At 41.6% G+C, this 20357-nt stretch overlaps 1 protein-coding gene across 3 annotated transcripts in view; it reads left to right on the top strand.

The window, feature by feature from the left end:
• Astn1 (astrotactin 1) overlaps positions 1-20357 on the top strand; it is a 325481-nt gene that overhangs the window by 155798 nt on the left and 149326 nt on the right. For all 3 annotated transcript variants that reach the window (XM_033762107.1, XM_019208353.1, XM_010630211.1), the window contains exon 8: positions 3744-3828. In XM_033762107.1, coding sequence (XP_033617998.1) covers positions 3744-3828 — 85 coding nt within the window. The remainder of the gene's footprint in view (positions 1-3743; positions 3829-20357) is intronic.

Below are 20357 nucleotides of genomic sequence, written 5' to 3'. Positions count from 1 at the left end.
GCTACATCCATTTTTAATCTCTGTCCAAGATGTTCACTGAAACCTCTTCTGCCCCAGGTCTTCCCATAGTTCAGATCCAACCATGTTCTTCCAGTATAAAAACTGGCTGATGAGTAAAGGATCACATTTCCAGACCATACGGCCCTCTACCCCTTTGCCTGCTCTGAGCCACTAACTCTCTCTCTAAACTTCCTTGGGTTTTTTTAAACCCAGTTTGGCAGAAGAGCTCAGCCCCCATCTCTCTCCTAAACTTGGATTGCCCACTCATTCCAAGCTCACTTGTGTGGCTGCATTAGAGCACTGTCCTTCAGGACGAACTGTTGTAGGGCTCCCTCTATCTCCCCTCCAGGAGTTGTATGGGTATAGTTGGCCTAGGCCTTACTTTTGCCCAATGTCTGCATTAGCAATTAGATACTGCTTGAGTCTAATGTCTTATGAAGATTTCCTTTTAGATGAAGTACACCCAATTCCATTTAATAAATTCAAACTGCTACCTGAACCAGAAAGATGAGTCAGGGTTTTTGGCATCAATCTGAGTTTACTTTGTGCAGAGCTGGTGGTGAGCTCCGTCATGTGTGAAAAGCCCTGGCTTCAAGGCCTTGCTAGAATCCTTAGATGGGATTTGTGCCTCAGTCCTTCATCTATTGAATGGGAAATGACCAAGGAAAATGACCAAGGGCACTGCCTATCATACATAGGCACTGTTTACCACACAAGGCATTTCTTATCAGGGGGCCAAGCACAGGGCAATTGTAACACTGAGCATCTCTTGAGGGCTTCTCTCCTACAGTATGGTTGACTGAGTGCCTCCTGCAGGGTACACTCGGATCCTGGCCAGGCACTTCTCTGTGGCCACGACAAATCTCTTCATTGGATTCCTACATACACGATCACAGAGTCAGTGCCTCATGTGTTCACTGCCATCTGTCACAGCAGATGCGGAAACTGTAACACTTCTAGCTTAGGAGGGCATCCGACACCCTTGTGGGGTCTTTAAAATTCACAGCTAACAGTCGGAGCCTTTGCTTGCACAAAACCCCTCTTAAAGTCAAGATTTAGCAGTTGGTTGCCATAGTAACTTTGCTCATCAAGTCTGAACTCCTTTCGGTGTAGATGGCCAAATTGGTTTTGAGGAAGAATACAAAATAGGGAAGTTTGGTGCTTTCCGGAAGTGAGGATCTGTTGAGAGGCAAATTTTGAATATCCTCAAACTTTGACTTGATATGTTTGAAAATTTTTATTTCATTGGCATGGGACTGAATATGTCATTATATGGAACGGTTTTATCTGTTATCAGCAGTGTGTCTCCACATGGTAATGAGTGGTGGAAGCCTCATAAGGAGATAATGACTACAAAGGCAGTTTGAGGAGGTAAATACATCATACAAATGGTAGGTGTTGCTGTTCGTAGGAAAATAAGGCTCTGTTTGAACCCCAAATTATTACTGCATTTATTTTTGTATGTTTTGTAGTAATTAGTTATCAAATATGGAAGAGGACTCCTTTTTTAAAATCAGTCCTTTAGTCAATCCTTACTTCTAGACAAGGTGTTCAGGAAAGACTATTCTAAAAATCAGTATGATGGATTTGACCAGCTTCCTGAGATTGCTTCCTGTTTTGCAACATCGTAGTCATGCCAAGTTGTCCACAGGACAGTCAAGATAATTATTTTTTCTAACAGAGCATTACGTTTGAGCCCTTGATCCATTAATTGATTTAGACATCTGCATCTTGGGGGGATAATGGTATTATCCCTAAAGTCAGGGCAAATCATTTAATTAATTAATTAACTATTTTCCCATTGCATAGTATTTATGAAAAGCTTATTCTTTTAGAGGAAACTAACCTTGATCCTTTTCTGTGTAGCATATGTTCCATGCTTTCTTTGAATTTGACAAAATATGAAACCAGGCTCCAAGTATTTTCCTTCTTTTGCTCTCTCCTGTGCTTCCTCTCTTGTTTTTCCTTTTATCAGATAAACAGCTTTCATTGACAAGCCTTGTCATCAGCCACCTAATTTTGAGCTGTATTTTCCCATGTTTGGTTCATAGTCCCTGACCATTTGTAGATACAACCCAAGCTTTACTGAAGCCCGTGAACTTTGACTGATTGTGGATTGGGAGATTCTACAACTGACCATGTCATGGGAACCAGAACTTGCCATCTAGAACACAAAGGCCCGATCTCTAATACATTCTGTGGAGGCTGCACAATTTAAGAAGTTACGTATTTTACCTTGAGCTGAGCAGATGTGGGGGAAGAAAAGAACTGTGATGTGGCAATGAGGCCATGATGGACAGCAGCTTATAGGTCAGTCTTGAAATGAGTGCTTGAGCTAACAGCCCAACAAAACACCTGTCTCAGACTATCCAGACCCTTCTCCTTAACTGCAAGGCTGTTTTACTGTCTTTTCATTGAGTTTTATCTTCAGAGAGAGGAAACAGCACTGAAAGCTTTTATTCAATTTATGACCTTTTGAAGTGTCTCTTCCTTGGGGATGGGTAAAGCGACTGTATGCCTATTTTTATTTTTCTTGTTTGTCGTTAAGTTTATTTATTTTTATTTTTATTAGTACATGTTTGCGGTACATAATGATTACATTCATCGTGTGGAGTTGGGATATGTCCATAACACATCATAATTCTTTTGCAGTCTCTGTCCCCTCTCCTCACTCCTGTTCTCCAGACTGTGTACCTGTTATCTACTTCAGGCACAGTTCTTTTGTTATTTACTAGTTTTGGGAAGTCACACTCTGTTTTTTCACTGCTTATACATTAAACAACCAGCCATTGAAAGAGTGAAAACAAGTGCTTCAGTGTAACTAGTTTCAGCAGTTTGGAGAAAGGAAGCATTACATAGGAAAGTATTAAAACAAGAATTCAACAGCAGTTTTTCTCAAGACTAGGACTAAGCAGAGCAACCAATCTTAATCTTTTGCTTATAAATGAGATGAATGCCATGGGATCCTGCACGCAGTTTTGCATGCAGTTCTGGAAGTTTAATGGACTTCGTGGAATGTCAGTGGAAGAATTAGTGATAATGAATAGAAGCACCTTAAACAAATACAAAACTATAGATGATCTCTTTGTCAGCTCCAAAGTAATTAGTCCATTTTTACTTAAAAGCTAAACCCAGACGTCCTATAAAAACATGATAGGTATATGGGGCCTCCTCTACGTGTGATAGTTGCTGTGTGATCTAGCAGCATGGCGTGGTAGAAAAAGGGTCTGGAGTCAGACAGACGTAGGTTCAGACATTAACTCTGCCACTTACAAGCTGTCAACAAGTCCTCCCATTTTCCAAATCTTAATGTTCCTCATCAGCCTAATGTAGCTGATGATACCTACTTTTAAAGATTCACAGAAATATTTGATGGAATGACTCATATATGTGGCCTTTCAGCATTTATCAGTAACTCAGTACCTTGAAATATAATAGGCGTTGAGAAAAGGAAGATGAAAAAGTCCCTCCTCTCAAAATATTGGTCGTCTTGGTGCTTACAGAGCAGGCAGAACAGGTGCTTTTGTAGGCATTACATTTTCCTCGGAGAAAATTGTCATGAGCTGGAAATCTAGAGGTTGGCAGGTGTCTTCATTCACAAGAGCATGCATGTATGACATAATGGGATATGTTGTCTCATTCATGCTACTACTGGAGTCTGACCATTGCGTGTTCATTTTCTCAAACACAGTCATGTTAATTCACTCGTGTTTCTCTTTCTTCCCTCCTGCCCTGCTTCTAAGGGGAATGCCTCTGCTACGAAGGTTACATGAAGGATCCTGTCCACAAGCACCTTTGCATTCGGAATGAATGGGGGACAAACCAGGGGTAAGTGAGGGGGTGGCAAGCTTGCTTCTTCCCGTGTCACTGCTCCCTTGCTCAGAAATGACGTGGATCAACACTGCATAGAAGAACAGTTAATAGGTGGTTATATTCTGAACAGTGGATGGGAAAAATGTCACTGTGCATTTCCATATTTATACCATCCCAGTGACGTACGTATCATCTCTTTCTCTCTCTCTCCATTTACAAGTCAAGAGACGATGCCTCTGACTCGCAGCCCTGCTGCCTCCAGCTGAGATCTGAAAATCAAGCTGTCCCTCTCCTCTTTTTCAAACCGCCACCAGCCATGCAGATTCCACAGGCAGAACTTAGCTGATGATTTCCTTGGAGACACATGAAGCCCCGCAGATTCCAGTGTAGCTCTCCCAGGGCTTGACAGGTTTTACTAGACTGACATGAGCAGAAGCTTGTTTTCAGCAGCACTGTCAGGAAGGGTGAAGCAGAGACTTGGGGAGGACTCTGCCTGGAGTGGGAGTATTTTTGCCAGTTCCCAGTTACCATCTCTGTGACCTCTTTGCTTTTCCCCAAAGCATGCAGGTCTAGGACAAGATACTTACCTCTCTATTCCTTTTTTATCTTTATTTTTTACGCTTTTGAATGTTTTTACTGTGATAAAATTTGCAATTTTAAAGTTTACACTTCGGTGATATTACATCCACCTTGCTGAGCAGCCATCACCTCTATCAGTCTTATGTTGCTTTTTATACAATTTTGTGCCTTGTTTTGGATGCCCAGAGTTTGCTTTCTGCAGTAGGTAGGTGGTAGAGGAGAGTAGGATGGGGAAAGGATCAATAAGTGTTAACTAATCAGAAGATCTATGAAACAGGGAAAACTAGGAAGAAATCAAGGCAAAAGTCTTCCTAGAGTGATTACTTGAACTGCAAATTAGATATGTGTTTGCAGTACGACAAGAGGGAAACAAACCAGGGTCATATCAGACACTGCCATTCCAGACTCACATTCCTGGGATCGATGATCAGACCCTTCTGTATGATTGTGATGAGGCCAAACCTAGGCTATGGGATGTAGTTCTGGACTCTCCAAGCAATAAATATGGTGACAAATGGGTGAGAGTTTGGAGAAGAGTAATAAAAATGATTGAAGAGCCCCAGGGAGTGATTTATGATAAGGGGATAGAAGAACTCAACTCTGAGGACTTAGCCAGCTGATGACTAGTCAGGGCATGATAAATGCCCACAGACGTTAGAAGAGGGCAAATGTTCTGAAACAGGTTGAAGTTGAGTGATAAGGACAAGAGAGGATGAAGTTAGGAAAAGGAAATCTGAGTCACAGGTCAAAAAGCTTGAGGAAGTCAAACTGCAGTGTAATTTTTCTATTCATGAAAATGAAGGATTGCACAGTTTCGACTGAATTTGAGATAATATCATTCAGGCAGTGCACAAAATTTAGAGGAAGGTATTCATAGAAAGCTAAATACATGTAAAATAGCCTGTTGTTATTTAAAGATTAGTGAAAAAGGCACAACAAGTACGTGGCTAATACATGTCAGATAGGATATGAGTAAAGAATCCTGTTCCTCTATTTAAATTCTTCATATTTGTCTATCTTAGCCCCTGAAACGTTTACATCATTGCTGTGGAGCCAGTATTTTAGCTTATATGATGGCTGAGCACATGAGTTGACCATGATTATTTATTGGGTGAAATCCTCCAAAGAGTTATAGATAACCACCTCTCTATCTTTATCTCTCAGCCTGAAAACAACTACAAAATATCATTTCACTTTTGCCTTGAATGATCCTGCCTGGCTTTCTGCAGTGATTGGATTTGGAGGTTAATCGCTCAAGCTTCCGTAGCCCTAGCCTTGTAGACAGATTGTGCCAGGATGGGCCTGAGTTCCCTTTGTAATTGAACAGGCCTTGGTCATTCCCTCTGGCTGTGTGTGGAGACAGTCCTGGGCTGTAGACGAGAGTCTCCAAGGAAATGGTGGAGCCCCCCCGCACCCCCGTGTCACTTAGAACAAGACAGGCTAAAGCACCGAGCTGCAGACTGACGAGAACATTAGCCCTAGGAAATAGACAGGGAGACCTAATCTGCTATTTCTATCTCTAATTTCCATTATTCTATGATCATCACTGTCTAGGACATCTCATTTTGCACACCAATAAAATAATGGAGCAACTGTTAACAGGACCCCCCCCCACCAAAGTGACTATCTTGAAGATAATGGGACCAAGACTGAGTTTATATGTTTACAAAACAGCACCAGGCAAATGATCACAATTTTCCTTCTACAATGACAAGATAAGTGAAAGTCGAAGATGCCATGCATCTTGATTTAACTCGGGGATCCAATGCCATGTTTCTTTAAATGATTCTCAGAAATTAATCGAAATTGGCTTGAATGTGATGACTGTCACTAAAATTGAAAACTGACTGACAGATTGCCAAATAATGGTACATATTGGGATATTATGAAAAAATCAATGATAAGTTTCATTTTCCTGAAATTTTTATTTAGTATTCTAGAAAGGGAAGGGAAGAAACCCACGTGGGTATTGATTTTTTTTTTCCACTTAGCATTCTAGTATTGCACACCTTAACATAGCTGAACATTCTTTTGAGGTAGAACAACGACATCCTAGGCTAATAATAGTTAAGATACATTCTTTTGTGAAGAATCAAGGTTGATGTACCAGAAGAAAAGTGGCAGTAAGCATTCTTGACTTTCAGACAAGGAAGAACGTTGATCAAGGGTACTAATACAAAAAAGTTACAAACAGATGCTTCTATGAGGCAGAAGAGTCACACCTGTAACATTCTGCAGTTTCTGCCTAGGTCTTTCATTTACCAGGGGTGTGTGTGTGTGTGTGTGTGTGTGTGTGTGTGTGTGTGTGTGTGTGTGTGTGGAGTCTGGCGTGTATCTGTATGGTGAATACATATTATGTGTCTATGTAGCATTTGTATGATCATGTTGTGAGTTTCTGTGTGTACATGTGAGCCAATTTGTTTGTAAACATTCTCTAACCACTAAATGCCATCATTTCTTGTCTTATTCCTTCATGGTTTCAACAAATATTTATCCCATTATTATTCTGGCCTGGAGTAGGCCAGGTTGCCATAGCTAAGAAAAAGTGGTCTCAGCTCTGGAAGAAATAGAAGTCTCCACAGATAGATGGATATATAAAAATAATTACAGTGAACCCTAAGACCTTTTAAAATAAAAGCACAAACAAAGGTTTATGAGATTCCAGGTTAAGGAATAATTTATGTGAAGTCAAAGAATCTGCTGTAAGGCCTCACAAAGAAGTTGGATTTTGAACTGTTCTATTTGACAGATGACAAAAGTAATTCTAAGCAAAATAAACAGCATGTACAAAGACAGAGAGACATAAGAAGCATAGTTTTTCCAGGAATTAAAAATAAGCGGCTCAGTGTAACTTGAGTGCATTTACAGAGACAAGAAAAAAAAGCCTAAGGTAGACAAAGAAAAGGCCTTAAAGAGGTCTGGTTTATTAAAGCTTTGGACATTTGAATTCTCCTGTATAGGAGCATAAAACTGTTAACAGATGGAGGAAATTACAAGATGTCTGTACATTTAAATGTGGTATTTCTTCATTACACATTATTTATGTATTTATTTATTTATTTTTGGTACCGGGGATTGAACTCGGGTCTTTGCACTTGCAAGGTAGGCCACCAAACCGCTGAGCTAAATCCCCAGCCCACACATTATATTTTGAGACCCTTCATAATAAATCAAATAATGTTTGAAAAACACAAAATTAAACACAAAACCTGTTGGAACTGACTGGATTTTTATTGATCTGAATTCTCCAAGTAAAATGTATTCTTAAAACTATACCGTATAAAGAAGTTTTCAAAAGCAAAGAGCAAACAGTGAGAGATTTGATGACCGAATGTATAGGGTATGTTAATTAAGGAGGTCACAGGCATTTCCTAATGACTCCTGTTCTGCCAGAAATGCCCAGGGAGAGGAGGCAGGTTGAGATATTTATGTTGAGCTGGGTGTGAAGGCAGTTGCTGCAACTCATTCAGGTCACAGATCCAGGGGAAAGACTGTAAAGTCAGTGAACTTATTGTACCAGAAAGTCCTACTCACTACAAGTGAAAATAGCTTCAAAAAGATTTAAGCAAAGTCATGGATGACAGATTTCTAATGGGTCATTAAAGGAACATGGGGTGTGTGAGTTTACATCCCTGATCTTTGATGCTGGCAAGCGAAATCAATCATACTTTGCCACAGCATCTCCTGGGGCCCACCCAGCAGCCAGAGGACCCAGGGTGGAAGGGTGTTAACCCAGCACAGTCTTTACCATGCCTCCGGTCTTCCCAGATCGAATTCCCTGAACAGCTCCCTGGCCTATCCCTGCAGCTGCCTAGACACAGCCAGGGACTAGTAGGGTCTGTACTTGAGATTTGCTTGCTAGGACAGAAAAGATAAAATGAAAATTTTCACGTACAAGAAATGAAAACAGTAAACGAGGGTGGAGGAGGTAAGAGAGATTGATTTACATGAATATATTACAGGAGAAGAAAACATTTATTTAGGCACTTTGTAGTTATTAAGAAAGACTATAATAATGTTTTTTTGTGTGAAATTAAAAGTGTACCCAAGGGCCTCTAGATACATTTTTCAGAATAACACAATTAGATTAAACTCATGCATTTGAAGATTCTCAGTAAATAACAGTCTGATTTCTTATTCTGGCATCTCAGCAACAGAGGGCAATACCAAGGAGATTCTCCACTAGAGAAATATAAACTATCTCTAGGTTTCAGTGCTGAAGGCTGGAGATGGTGATAATTCATGAGATGGAAAAAGGCCTGCTGTGGAAAATGAACAGGTGTTTCTCCAAGGATTTAAAAGCTGTGGTCAGGAATGGCCCTGCTCTCCAGAACGCCCCCTCTTTCCCTTGCCTGCTGGGGAAGCGACACACTTACCCTGACATCCTGAGATGGGTACACGTCAGTGCCTGTGTGAGCACACACCCTTGCTCCTACACTGCCCACCCCACCTTAGCGTGCCTGTCCATTGACCCCTCGCACTGACTGTTTCTCTTCTGTTTCTACAACTCCTGCCTTCTTATCCACCAGGATGGACTGTTTAAGGATTCTACATCTGTATAAGGGCCAAACATCCCAAATATAGAACTGTGTTTTCTCTAAAGGGAACAGCGAGGACTCTGTTTGGTGTGGTTGTCCCGAGCTCTTTTTAAAAGCATGTCCTTGACAAGAAGTCATGCTGGTTGGTCCTACCTGACTCAAACCATCCATAACATTCCCTGGATACCACTCACAGAGCAGTGGCAGGGTTTGGAGGAGAGCATCCCTTGGCCTCAGGGCTCTAGGAATTTAAAAATCCAAACTCCCATCCCCTTCTCTGGCCACCTAAAACTGAGCAAGAACCTTCTCTCAAAGGCTCGAGATCCAAAGCGATAGCTCACATGATGCCCCACTTTAGGACAGTTACTGGCAAGTCGAGGTGCCGCTCTGATTCTGCGTGAGTCTGCCCTTTTTTGACCAGCCCTGGATCTCTTCAGAAGTGACTCGGATGGAGTCAGACAGTCCTGTGTGACATATGACATTTCTGACTTTTTGGTCTATTTCTAGCTCATCATGTGGTTTCTGCCTCCCCACCCTTGAGCTGTTTTCTGTGTCCCTGCTGACCATTCACCTTCCTCTAACCTCTCAGACAAGATGTGCCTGCCAGGACGTGGCTGCTCCTTCATCCCTGGACACCCTCCTCCCTGCCCTCCAGCCCGGACTCCATTGTCTGTGCCCAGCTCCCAGCACTGCCTTGGGTCTGAAAATGGGATTATGTTCCCATCGGCACTGTCTTCACCCCCCCATTGTCACTTATTCCGAATAAGGGCTTCCTGTGTATTTATTTGGCCGTTTGACCAATCAGTTCTCATTCTTTTTCTTTTTCCTCTGGTTTCTGTCTTGTTTTGTTTTCTGTCCCCATCTCCTCCTTTTCCTTCAAGAGTCGGTGAAAATGTTGCTGTTTTCTCTCCCACTCATTTCTGTGGTGAAACAGCTAAAGGAGGCTCTTGGAATTAAGCCTAAAATTTGCAGCTCCTTCTCACTGTAGAGGCCCTGCTGTAACCTGATTCCAGGGAGCTGTCTCCTCTGGGAAAGAAAAGAGACCTCTTTTGGGTGAGCAGGCAGGAGCTGGGTATGTGACAGCAGACCGCCACCTACCAGAGCCTCCTCTGACAAGCTTACTGTGCTTCACTTCCCACTTCCAGTTGGTTGAGAAACTGCCTCCTCTTCTCAGGGATTTCCTCAGTGGAAAACTTGTTTTACTTAACCCATTTTCAGAAGAGCTGTGTGGTCATTCAGCTGGATACAGGTAGGCACTTTATGCTTTGCAGATAGACAAATCTAGCCTGTGCTTGCCAAGACCAGTGAGCCGTGTTTGTTCAGAAGGGTGCTTTTATTTTTTAAATTTACACAGAAGCTCTTGATAAGCTGGTAGTGACCCTGTGGTCATTTTGGGTGATACCCTTTGCTCCCTTCTGAAGGCATCTGTGACCTCATTGGGCATCCAGGATGATCCACCAGCCCTAGTGATATTAGTCCAGCAAGTCCTGACACCTCCAGACCCCTCGGTGGAAAGAAACACCCTATTATTGGTACATGATCCCCTTCCAAGGAAAATAAGAATGGATTTGTAGACTAGTGGCTGAGTCCATCCCAAAAGATCCTTGCATTGGGAAATGGAGGGTCAGAAACTCGTAGTAACTTGCCAAAGGTCACACCATTGGTGGTCAAGCTTGACAGTAACAAGTAGGTGTTCAAGATAAATCAGCTGGGTAAATAAAGATTTGAAAGAGAGCAATGTAAAGAGGGCATACTTTTCTGAGTGAGTGATCAGCTGCGGATGAAAGGGAGATACTCTGTGGCCCCCTGCTTCCTCTCATCACCCGGTTCCTCTTCATCACACGCGCCCTGTCCCTCATTTCAGTAACAGGTGACCACCTAAAGTGCCGCCCGCCTACCTCAGGAGCGGTGACACTCTACCACACTGCTGTTTCGGATGTGTCCAGTCACAGCACCAAGAGATTTATTTTAAATAGTGCCGAAGGCGGGAACACTCATATTTCCTCCAACATGACCACTAGGGTGAAAAAAAAATCAACCTCAATTTACCCTCCCATCTGCTCAAGAATGGAAGATAAATTGTTTCAATTTTATAGAAATGAATGTTTTATGTCTTGCCTATGCTCTCCAGAGAGTGTCCTGAATTTTTATATTCTACTGAATGCATGAATGTTTCCCATGAGGAAAGCTCCCTGGACCTTCTCTTTCCTTCAGTCTCACTCTCAGAATAGTAGGGTGGAGACTGCTGTTATTTTTCTCAGCTTGGAGAATTTTGGCTATTTATCTCTTTAAAAAAAATCAATAGAAAAAGAAATCCACTCATTATCTCATGCTTAGAGAAAACTTCCATTACCATTTTGGCGTGTTTCTTTCCTATTTCTTTTTCTATGCATCAGAAATTTTGCTTCCCACCATCCTCTTGTTTCTGTGTATTTTTTGTATTCTTTCATAATTTGGCACTAATGCATATGCTACTTCTATAATCACAAAATTGGAGCTATAAAGCAGAAGACTTTAAAAGTATCTTTATGGTCCTTTTTCTCCTTTCCCCATGGGGAAAACCCATTCCACGGGGAAGTTATTTCTAATGTCTAACTTGAAACCCTCAACTAGCTGCTCCTAGTGGAAAGAAATAAGAGGTTTAAAACCTAGTATTTAGGCCAAATTCCTTTACTACACACATCTCTGTAAGTTGGTGTATATAATAAAAGGCTGGTTGAACACCAACTTGTGACCTACACATTCAACACAATAGTGAATGCAGCACAACCTCAATGTCACTGAGGCCTGAGTAATACTTCATTTGATGCTAATGAATTGAAATCATATATTAAACATGAAAGCTGGACACTGAGCTAGGTGATTTTTTTAAAAAATTGCTATCTATCTGGACTTTAAAATTTCTGAAACCTAAATACTTGCAAAGAGAAGAAGAATGAGCCTAGGCACACCACCTACAATTCCTGTAAAAACAACTTCAGTAAAAGCAACCTTGTTATATTTTTTCTAGACAAGTACCTTGGAGTCTCATTCAGACAGTCACACTGTATTTATTTTCCCTAACTTTTAAATGTTATACAACTTCCAACATTAGAAAGCAAACATTTTATCACAGCACATCTTGATATTTTTTTCTTTCTCTTGCCTTTGTACAAAAGGAACACACATGATTGGTTAAAAATCTAGAAAAGAAATAAAGCAAAACAAAAAATTTCAAGACACCTGAAATTCCTTTCTCTAGAATGAACTCTTAGTGACTTTATGTTTTATTTGTTTAGGTTGAATGTTGTTTTAACAAAAGTAGGTTCATATTGTTTAATCTCTTGCTTTGATCATATATATATATATATATATATGTATATTTATTTATAAATATACAGATATTTATACACTGTATGAAAAGAAATAAAGCAAAACAAAAAATTTCAAGACACCTGAAATTCCTTTCTCTAGAATGAACTCTTAGTGACTTTATGTTTTATTTGTTTAGGTTGAATGTTGTTTTAACAAAAGTAGGTTCATATTGTTTAATCTCTTGCTTTGATCATATATATATATATATATATATGTATATTTATTTATAAATATACAGATATTTATATACACTGTACATATGCACATATGCATATCCGCATGTGTGTGTAGTCATAAAGTATATATTCTTAAGGCTCAGTTTGAAGTCATAGAGCTGGACAGAGCTCTCTGATGCCCCATGTAGGCTCTTTTCATTAAACATAATGGATGGAATTCAACATTGGAATCACTTTTTCCTTCCCTTGTGGTCTCTTTCTCACCTAGATTATTGACCTTTTTACAGGTCTTTCTGTACTCAGAGGAGCACTGTTGGCTAGCAGAGATAAAGCCAGCAGCGGTCTTGCCAGTCAGGATTGGCCTTTGGATTTAAGACCCCTGGATGTCAGGGATTCTCTAGACTGCTGCTGTTCAGAACTGTGAAAAGAGGCCACAGGAACAGCTGCTCAAAGCCCGAGGGCACTTTAGCCCAATTAGCTCTGGAGGAGGAGCTCTCTGGGGGCTGCTCACACCCATCCTGGTGCGCAGCAGGGAGTGTCATTCTTACAGTCAAGTGAGAAGGCTCACTTTAAATGGAGTGAGTGTTCACCACTGTGGGATGGTCACAGATGGGAACTGGAAAAAGCTTGCCTGGAGTTGAATCTATTATCTGAGCTACAGTGCTCCAAGCACCTGATATTTCAGCTCTCTGCCTCGCAGGTAGTGTTGCCACTAGCGAGAGTAATACCAGTAGTAACAAAGCTGACATTTATCTGTTCCTTCCTACGCACCAACCTCTCTTCTAAGTCCCTTGCCTTACCAACCTATTTAATTCTCATTTCAGCCCTCTAAAGTGGGAACTATTATTGACCCCATTTTACAGGTGAACCTACTGACTTTTGTAGCAACATTTAAGAGTCCCAGACACAAGAAAAGAACCATAGTACCCAAAGAGGATTTTTTTTTGGCCGGTTCCCCAAAAGCTATTATTCTTGAGAGTCTCAAGATGAAAGCAAGGGAGAAAAGGTCTGAGATTCAATTTTAAGGGCCCAAGGGCAGAGGCTCCACTGGTTGAAGACTAGTTTAAAACAAAAAGTATGTGATTTGAGTTGGGAATCTGAGGATGATGTAGAGACCTAGGGAGAGTGACAAAGTCCAGAGAGGGACTCACAGTGCATGCCCTTGGCTGCTGCCCAATTCAGGTAAAAAGAATAAAGCCACATCAGTTGAACATTCACTGAGGGGCCCCAGGTTTCTGTCTATGGGGACAAATGCCCCTTCGTGGGTGGCTCTGTGCTATGGCCAGTGTTCGATCATGGCCAAGGGTTCAAGTCTGGATGGCTCATTGGGGCCGAGGAGCTGGCACAGCCTGTCCTGTGGACTCGTACAGGGACTCCGCTGGCCTCTTTGCAGCATAGATGGAGGAGGATGAGGCACCAGATCTTTGTTATTGGCCAAGAATTCAGAGCTCTTGCCCAGTGGGTCAGGAGTGACATCTTCTTCACATTTGATGCACTGGTCACGCATTTCCCCAGGCCACTGGCTTAGGGAGAAAATAGGCTGAGATGTGTCAAGAGGGTTTTCTTTCAGGTAGTATCTTGGACATTGTGAACTGACTTCACTTAGCTTTGGTCCAACTATTTCACCCTAGCCAGGAGACTGTGTACTTCATACTTTCAAGAGGGTTGATATTCAGCTGCTCACATTTCTTGTGCACATGATTTTGGGGTCAGACCCAGGGTCTTGTGCCGGCCGGGCAGGCGTTCGGTCCCTGCACCTGCCCAGTGTCCTCAGCTGCTCACGCTTAGTCTTTATGGGAGGCAGCAGAGCATGATGGGAAGAGCACAGAGTTGGAGTGAGACAGACTGGGCTCAGATTTCACTTCTTCTTAAAAGCCCTGTGCTTTTGACTAGCTGTAAACGTTAAGCCTCAATTTCATCACCATTAATAATAAGAGTAATATTACCTATTTCCGAGAGTTGTTATAAGGATTACATTTTTAAAAAACCTAAACAAGATGTGTAGCACTCTATAATACTGTGTAAGCTATGTACGTCGTCAGCAGGTAGGAGCAGTAAGTATTCTCACTGATGACGTTTTGTGTTGGTTATGGTCTCATTTATGTTCTCTGTGATGATAACATCAATTTCACACTTGAATTTAGAACAAGCCACCACAAGAATATCAATTGCATAAAGGTACAAATAATGTCTTATATATCACTGCCTGGAGCATACTAGGTGCTCAATAAATGTCAAATAAAGGCAGGAATGTTTCCATCCTTCAGTGGTTCTTCATGAGCAATGCCTGGTGACTATCTTCCAAATATTACTGAGTTTGGGGTGCTTTGGGCAGGACATAAGCCTCTTATTCTGAACCTAAATACAGATCTTATATAAAAACTATTAAATTTTAGCTCCTCTCACTGAAGTAGTGAGTCAGCTCCCTAATTTTAGGAAGTAAGAGTGGGATTATCAGTTGGATCACTGACAATTTTAGACCCTCAGCGTTGGAAGCCCACCTCAAGGTCCTATTATCCAACCTGCTACCCAAGGTAGAAATCCCTCCCACAGTCTTTTTAGCACATGGTGGCCTCCTAAGCACTATTCTAACATTCAATTATGGAGGCCACATTGCAGAAGGAGCTTATTTTAATGTTGAGATGCAGATTCTTCGATAAGTCTTAAGCCTGAACCAGAACATGTTTTCCTGCCACTTCTGCCTGATGAGCTCTGTCCTTTGGAATAATAAGGGATATGTTGATTTCCTCCTTCTATGGGTAGTACTGCTAGTTAACATGGTACCTTTACATGGATTAGACAAATGCTCTAAACTTCTGTATAACATGGAATTAGTGCCTGTGAACAAATGCTGCCTGGCTGGCCACATGTCAATGTTTCAGATAATTGTATATAGGGTGATCTCTTTCCTGAGCCTTCACTTCTCAGTGTACTTAATTCCTTCGAGTTTTCTTTAGGTTGAAAGTTTCCTGAATCTCTTAAAGATCGACTAGCTGTCTCCCACATCTAATTTGTCATTATGCTTTTTTAAACTATACTATCTAGCACTGATTAAATAGCTCAATAGAAGTAATCATGCCTGTTTCTTTCCCTATACTTTCTATTAATGAATTCTAAATTACACTTAGGTGAAATCCTTTAAGAGAAAGAAATCATAGTGTTTTCTATATGAGTTTGTATTCAACTAAAACTCTTTTTATAGGAACTGCTGTCAGAAAGAGCAACCAAGATTACGTTCGATTGTCTTAACATAAATGTAGGACTTTTTAAAAAATCCTGTGAAATTGTAGCTTGTAACTCATTGAACTCCTTTGAATCTTGGATCTGTTATCCTATATCTTAGCAATCATTTCTATTTTCTGTTATTTGCAAATTTACAGCTGTTCTCTCCCATCCATGGTTTCACTTCCTAAGGTTTGGGTTCCCTGCAGTCAACCATGCCTCAAAATATTAAATGAAAAATTCTAGAAATAATCCTTAAATTTAAAACTGTGCACCATTCTGGTAGTATGTATTCACTCTCTTTCCTCCAGCTTGTGAATCATTCTTTGTCCAGAGCATCCATGCTGTATACTCTAGTTCTTTGCTTATTCACTTGGTAGCCATATCAGTTGTCAGACCACTGGCACTCTACCATAGAGTGTTCACATGACCTCTGTTTCATTTATTCACCCCAAAGTTTAAGAGCAGTGATGCTGGTAGTTTGAATAAAGAGAAATTATAAAGTGTATTCTTGGAGTAAAAACGGTGAAAGATCTCTATTTTATCATGAGTGTGCATGTATGGGAAAAAAACTCTTCCTACATGAAGAGCTCGATACTATCCACAGTTTTAGGCATGCACTGGGGAGATTGGAACATATCCCCCATGGAGAAGGGAGAAAGTCATATATTCAGGTAATCTTTTCCAGGTCAGTGATGCAATTATTAAAGACAGCAAGTTTAGACCTTACTCCTGGTGGAGACCTTCTGCAGGTCAGCCTTGATGTCTTCTGTAAAATATGTTGGCAGAAATTATTCAACCACACAGAAATTCATCAAATGTACAGTCATTCAACATATTTCCAGCTAGTCCACGTAAAAGACTTCACCAAGTGTCTGGCTCAGAATAGGCACTCAATAGGTTTTCTAATCCAGTGAGCAAATGCTTTTTGAAAATCAAAGAAGATGACTTTTGTGTCAGCCTTTGAGATGCCCACCAAGAGGTGGAAGCAGAAATGATCATCAGGTTTTTCAGGACTCAATCTTATTAGTAAATAATTCTAGCTTTTGGACGTCTTTGCATCCTATAAAGCTGTTTAATGTGATCCATTGTCTTTCTTTGAGAATGCAAAGGTGTTGAGATTTTGCCTCCACACCTGCCATGTGGTTCTTAGGGAATTTCTTCTTTCAGGCCATGGAGTGTTTTCTCACTTGAAGTCTTGCTTTATGAAGAGTTCCAGCAACAAGACCCTCAATGGGTTCTTACTCGATTAGTGGAGGTAAAGATAATAATAATAGAAAACGTTTACTGACAGTTTTCTCTGCACCTGACACTTTTCTAAGAGCTCTGTAGATTTTAATTAAATTTGTGGCTAGCCACTCTTTATAATTCAGGAAACTTTAGCTCAGAGAAGTGTGGTATCTTGCCCAAAGGTTGTGCCTCCTGTGATGAGTGTAATTGGGATTCACACCTACCTATGACCCAAGTCCACATACTAAACTCCCAAGGTACTACCTGATGAGGAAAGCGGGATACTCTGTGAATAATCAGATTAGTGGTAGTTTGAGCCCCTTATTTTATTCTTGGACCTCCCAATTTCTTCCTCCTCCGAAGACAGCTGAGCTGCCTGGGTACACAGTGGTCAGGTGGTAGAGGACCCCCTCCAAGACTGGGCTCCACCCAGCCTCCTGGTTTCTGCAGATTTGGGGCACTGAGCTGATACAGTCCTCTTCTCTCCACCCTCAGCCATTACATGGGCTTTTCTTCCCAAGGCCTGGGAACATTTAAATTTTGAAAGGACCCTTACAGAGGAGAAGCTCAACCCAGAGGGATAAATAGCTTTCGGCATCAATGAAGTACATTTGCAGGAGGGTATTTGATTTTCTCCAGGGCCTATACAAGTGAAATGGGAAGTCAGGTACAGGGGCGCATGTCTGTAAACCTAGCCACTAAGGCTGAGGCAGTAGGATCATAGATTTGAGCCCAACCGGAGCAATGAAAAGACTGTCTCAGATTTTTTTAAGAGGAAGGAAGGGAGACCAGCACTGTCATGGGCTGCCCTCTAATGAGTGACGAGCTTCTCTCGGTGCTTGTCTGTTGCCTTGTTTAATAGTAACAGGCAGTATTGAGCATGTGCTTTCTGTAGGCATTATTTTAAATGCTTTGCGGGTATCTATGAGATCACTCGCTCCTCCGTTTTACAGATGAGGAAGCCGTGGCACACAGAGGTCCAACACCCTGCCCAAAAGCACACAGTTGGGACAGAAGGAGACGGGGGCAGTCCGTGTGAGGTGTGAGGATGAAGAGAAATGCCACACAAGCTCTCAGACTAGGTCCCCTTGGCACGCCAGGACCCGGAAGACAGATAGACTCTCCAGCCCTTCTGAATGGCTTAGTTTTGGCTTCTGTACTGCTCTCTACTTTTGCCCAGGCTGCTTCTTCCCCTTTAATTCCGTTTCTCCGGTGCCCCCAGGTGAATCACAGCTGGTTCCCAAGGCCAGCCCAAACCACTGCTTCTCTTGAACACCTTCTCTGACTTCCCACTTAGAGGCCTTCTTCCTGCCTTTGGCTGCCTCTGGTCTCTGACTGTCTTCTGACCATTGCCACATTAGCTCTGTGCTGTTTTTATCCTTTATCTTGACCCCCTGCTAGACTATAAAACTTTAGGTGCAAAGGCTTGTTTTTGTGCCCTCTTGTCAGACACACACAATAAGGACTTGTTACAAATTGAATAATCGCTACTGGTGGGATTTCCAGTATTATGATATACAGATGTACAGTGATGATATTTATGTTGGGGACATGAAGGAAGGACTGGGATAATGCTTATAACACATCACTTCTACTGGGGATTTCCTCAGTACCGGGCACTCTTTTTAAAAATCAGGACAGTCCTGAATGGTCTAATGCATTTTAGAGATAAGACTTAAGTCTGTAAGGATCTGAGCCAGCAGAACATAAGGGTTAAAACTCTACAAGCAGAAATCTTGGATGCCAATCCTGGCTGTACTTCCTATTAGCTACCTACCTCCCTTGGGAGGATTACCTAAGCAGTTTTAGCCTTAACTTCCTCCCCTGAGAACTAGGAGTCATAACAGTAACTACTTGGAGTTGTAGTGATGAGTGCAGCTATCACTCAGTATTCACAGATAATTGGTTCCAGTAGCTAAACCCCCCTTGGAAAAGTGCAGGGATGCTCAAGTTCTGCTATAAAATGGCATAACATTTGCATATAACCTATGCACATGCTCCTGTATACTTTAAATCATCTTTAGATTACTTACACTACTTAATACAATGCAAATCCTCTGTAAATAGTTATGCACTATATTGTTCAGGGGATAATAACAAGGAAAAAGTTTGTGTATGTTCGGTGGAGATGCAGTTTTTATTTTGGGATGCAGAGTGAGAGAGTCTGGCTCAGGGAGGGTGCGTGGTAATACCAGGTGGCCATGCAATAGAATGGTTTGTCTTCTACAGATCAGTCAATCTGTTATGAGGGATACAAACACCCTTCAGGGAGAAGGTTTTCGGGAGGAAGGTCCTGCTTCCATTATTTAAAACTTTTCAATTTGACCACTGGCCAGCAGTCACTGGCCAGGCTAAGTTTTTGTTTGGTTTGTTTTTAACTTTTCTCCTTTTCTCTGCCTGCATCAAAGACACTCCTGCTCTTCAAAAGACTTGTCTCTCCCTTCCCAAAATTGTTCTTCTGAGCTTGGGAAGGTCTTGTTGGGCATTGTAGCCTGAAATGGAGCTTCTTGACTAATTACACTGCAGTAAGATTTTTCCAAAGAAGCCCCCAGCATGGCAGGATGCCCTCTTTGAAGTCATTAGTCTTCACAGTAGGAAGTGCACATCATCAAAGACTCTGTTTCCCAGTAACCCCTGCTGTGTCCTTGTGCACCAGAGGATTGCAAAGGGAGGGAGAGAAGAGCCTGCATGTGCATTAAGTCTGCTGTTCTTTCCTCTGGCCCTGAACCTTAATTCCTTTGAACTGAGGCCCAGGGAGAAGTCTGGTGATGCTGTCATTCTTTCAGTCTTCAACCAATTTAGCAATTAAACTTGCTAGAGCCTGGGATGTGCAATGTAGGGCATGGTTAAAGTTCTGGTTGATATTCTAAGGCATTATGAAAATGGGGTTGGCAAGAGAAACTGACTCTGAGGATCTAGATGTTGAAAATGTATTTGATAATTAGTATGAGTTGGAGCTGGGAGTATCATTATATCTGACTTTCTGTTTCTTGACTCCTTCAAAGCTATTGTGAATGAAATACTGTTTAACAAAGCCACTTATTTTAGACCCTCTGATTTTGGCACTGAAATCCAAGGACTCTGACTAGATGAATCTAACCTGCTCTGTCTTTGGAGAACCAGTTGCTGAAGCTGGAATTATTGAGCAGGAGGAGACTGGTTTGGAATCCAGAGGCCTACGGAGTCTTTCTGAGGTCCAGCATGGACCACCCCCTCTTCATCACTGCAACTTTCATTGAGGTGGCTCCTACAAACACACACACACACACACACACACACACACACACGCACACACACACAGAGACTTATCTGCATCCATGAGGACAGGCTTCAGGCTGATGATTTGTCTCCCGCTGTACCTCCAAGAGAGGTTTCTCACCTGGCCTTCTGCTCCATTAATCATCCTCAAGTCTTGTTTTGCAGCCACCAAAAAAAAAAAAAAAAA

Source organism: Fukomys damarensis, unplaced genomic scaffold (assembly GCF_012274545.1).
Source record: "Fukomys damarensis isolate Sample0158 unplaced genomic scaffold, DMR_v1.0_HiC HiC_scaffold_11, whole genome shotgun sequence".
NCBI classification, from domain to species: Eukaryota; Metazoa; Chordata; class Mammalia; order Rodentia; family Bathyergidae; genus Fukomys; species Fukomys damarensis.
The sequence above is the reverse complement of the archived record's forward strand: the minus strand, read 5'-3'. Positions and strand labels throughout refer to the sequence as shown.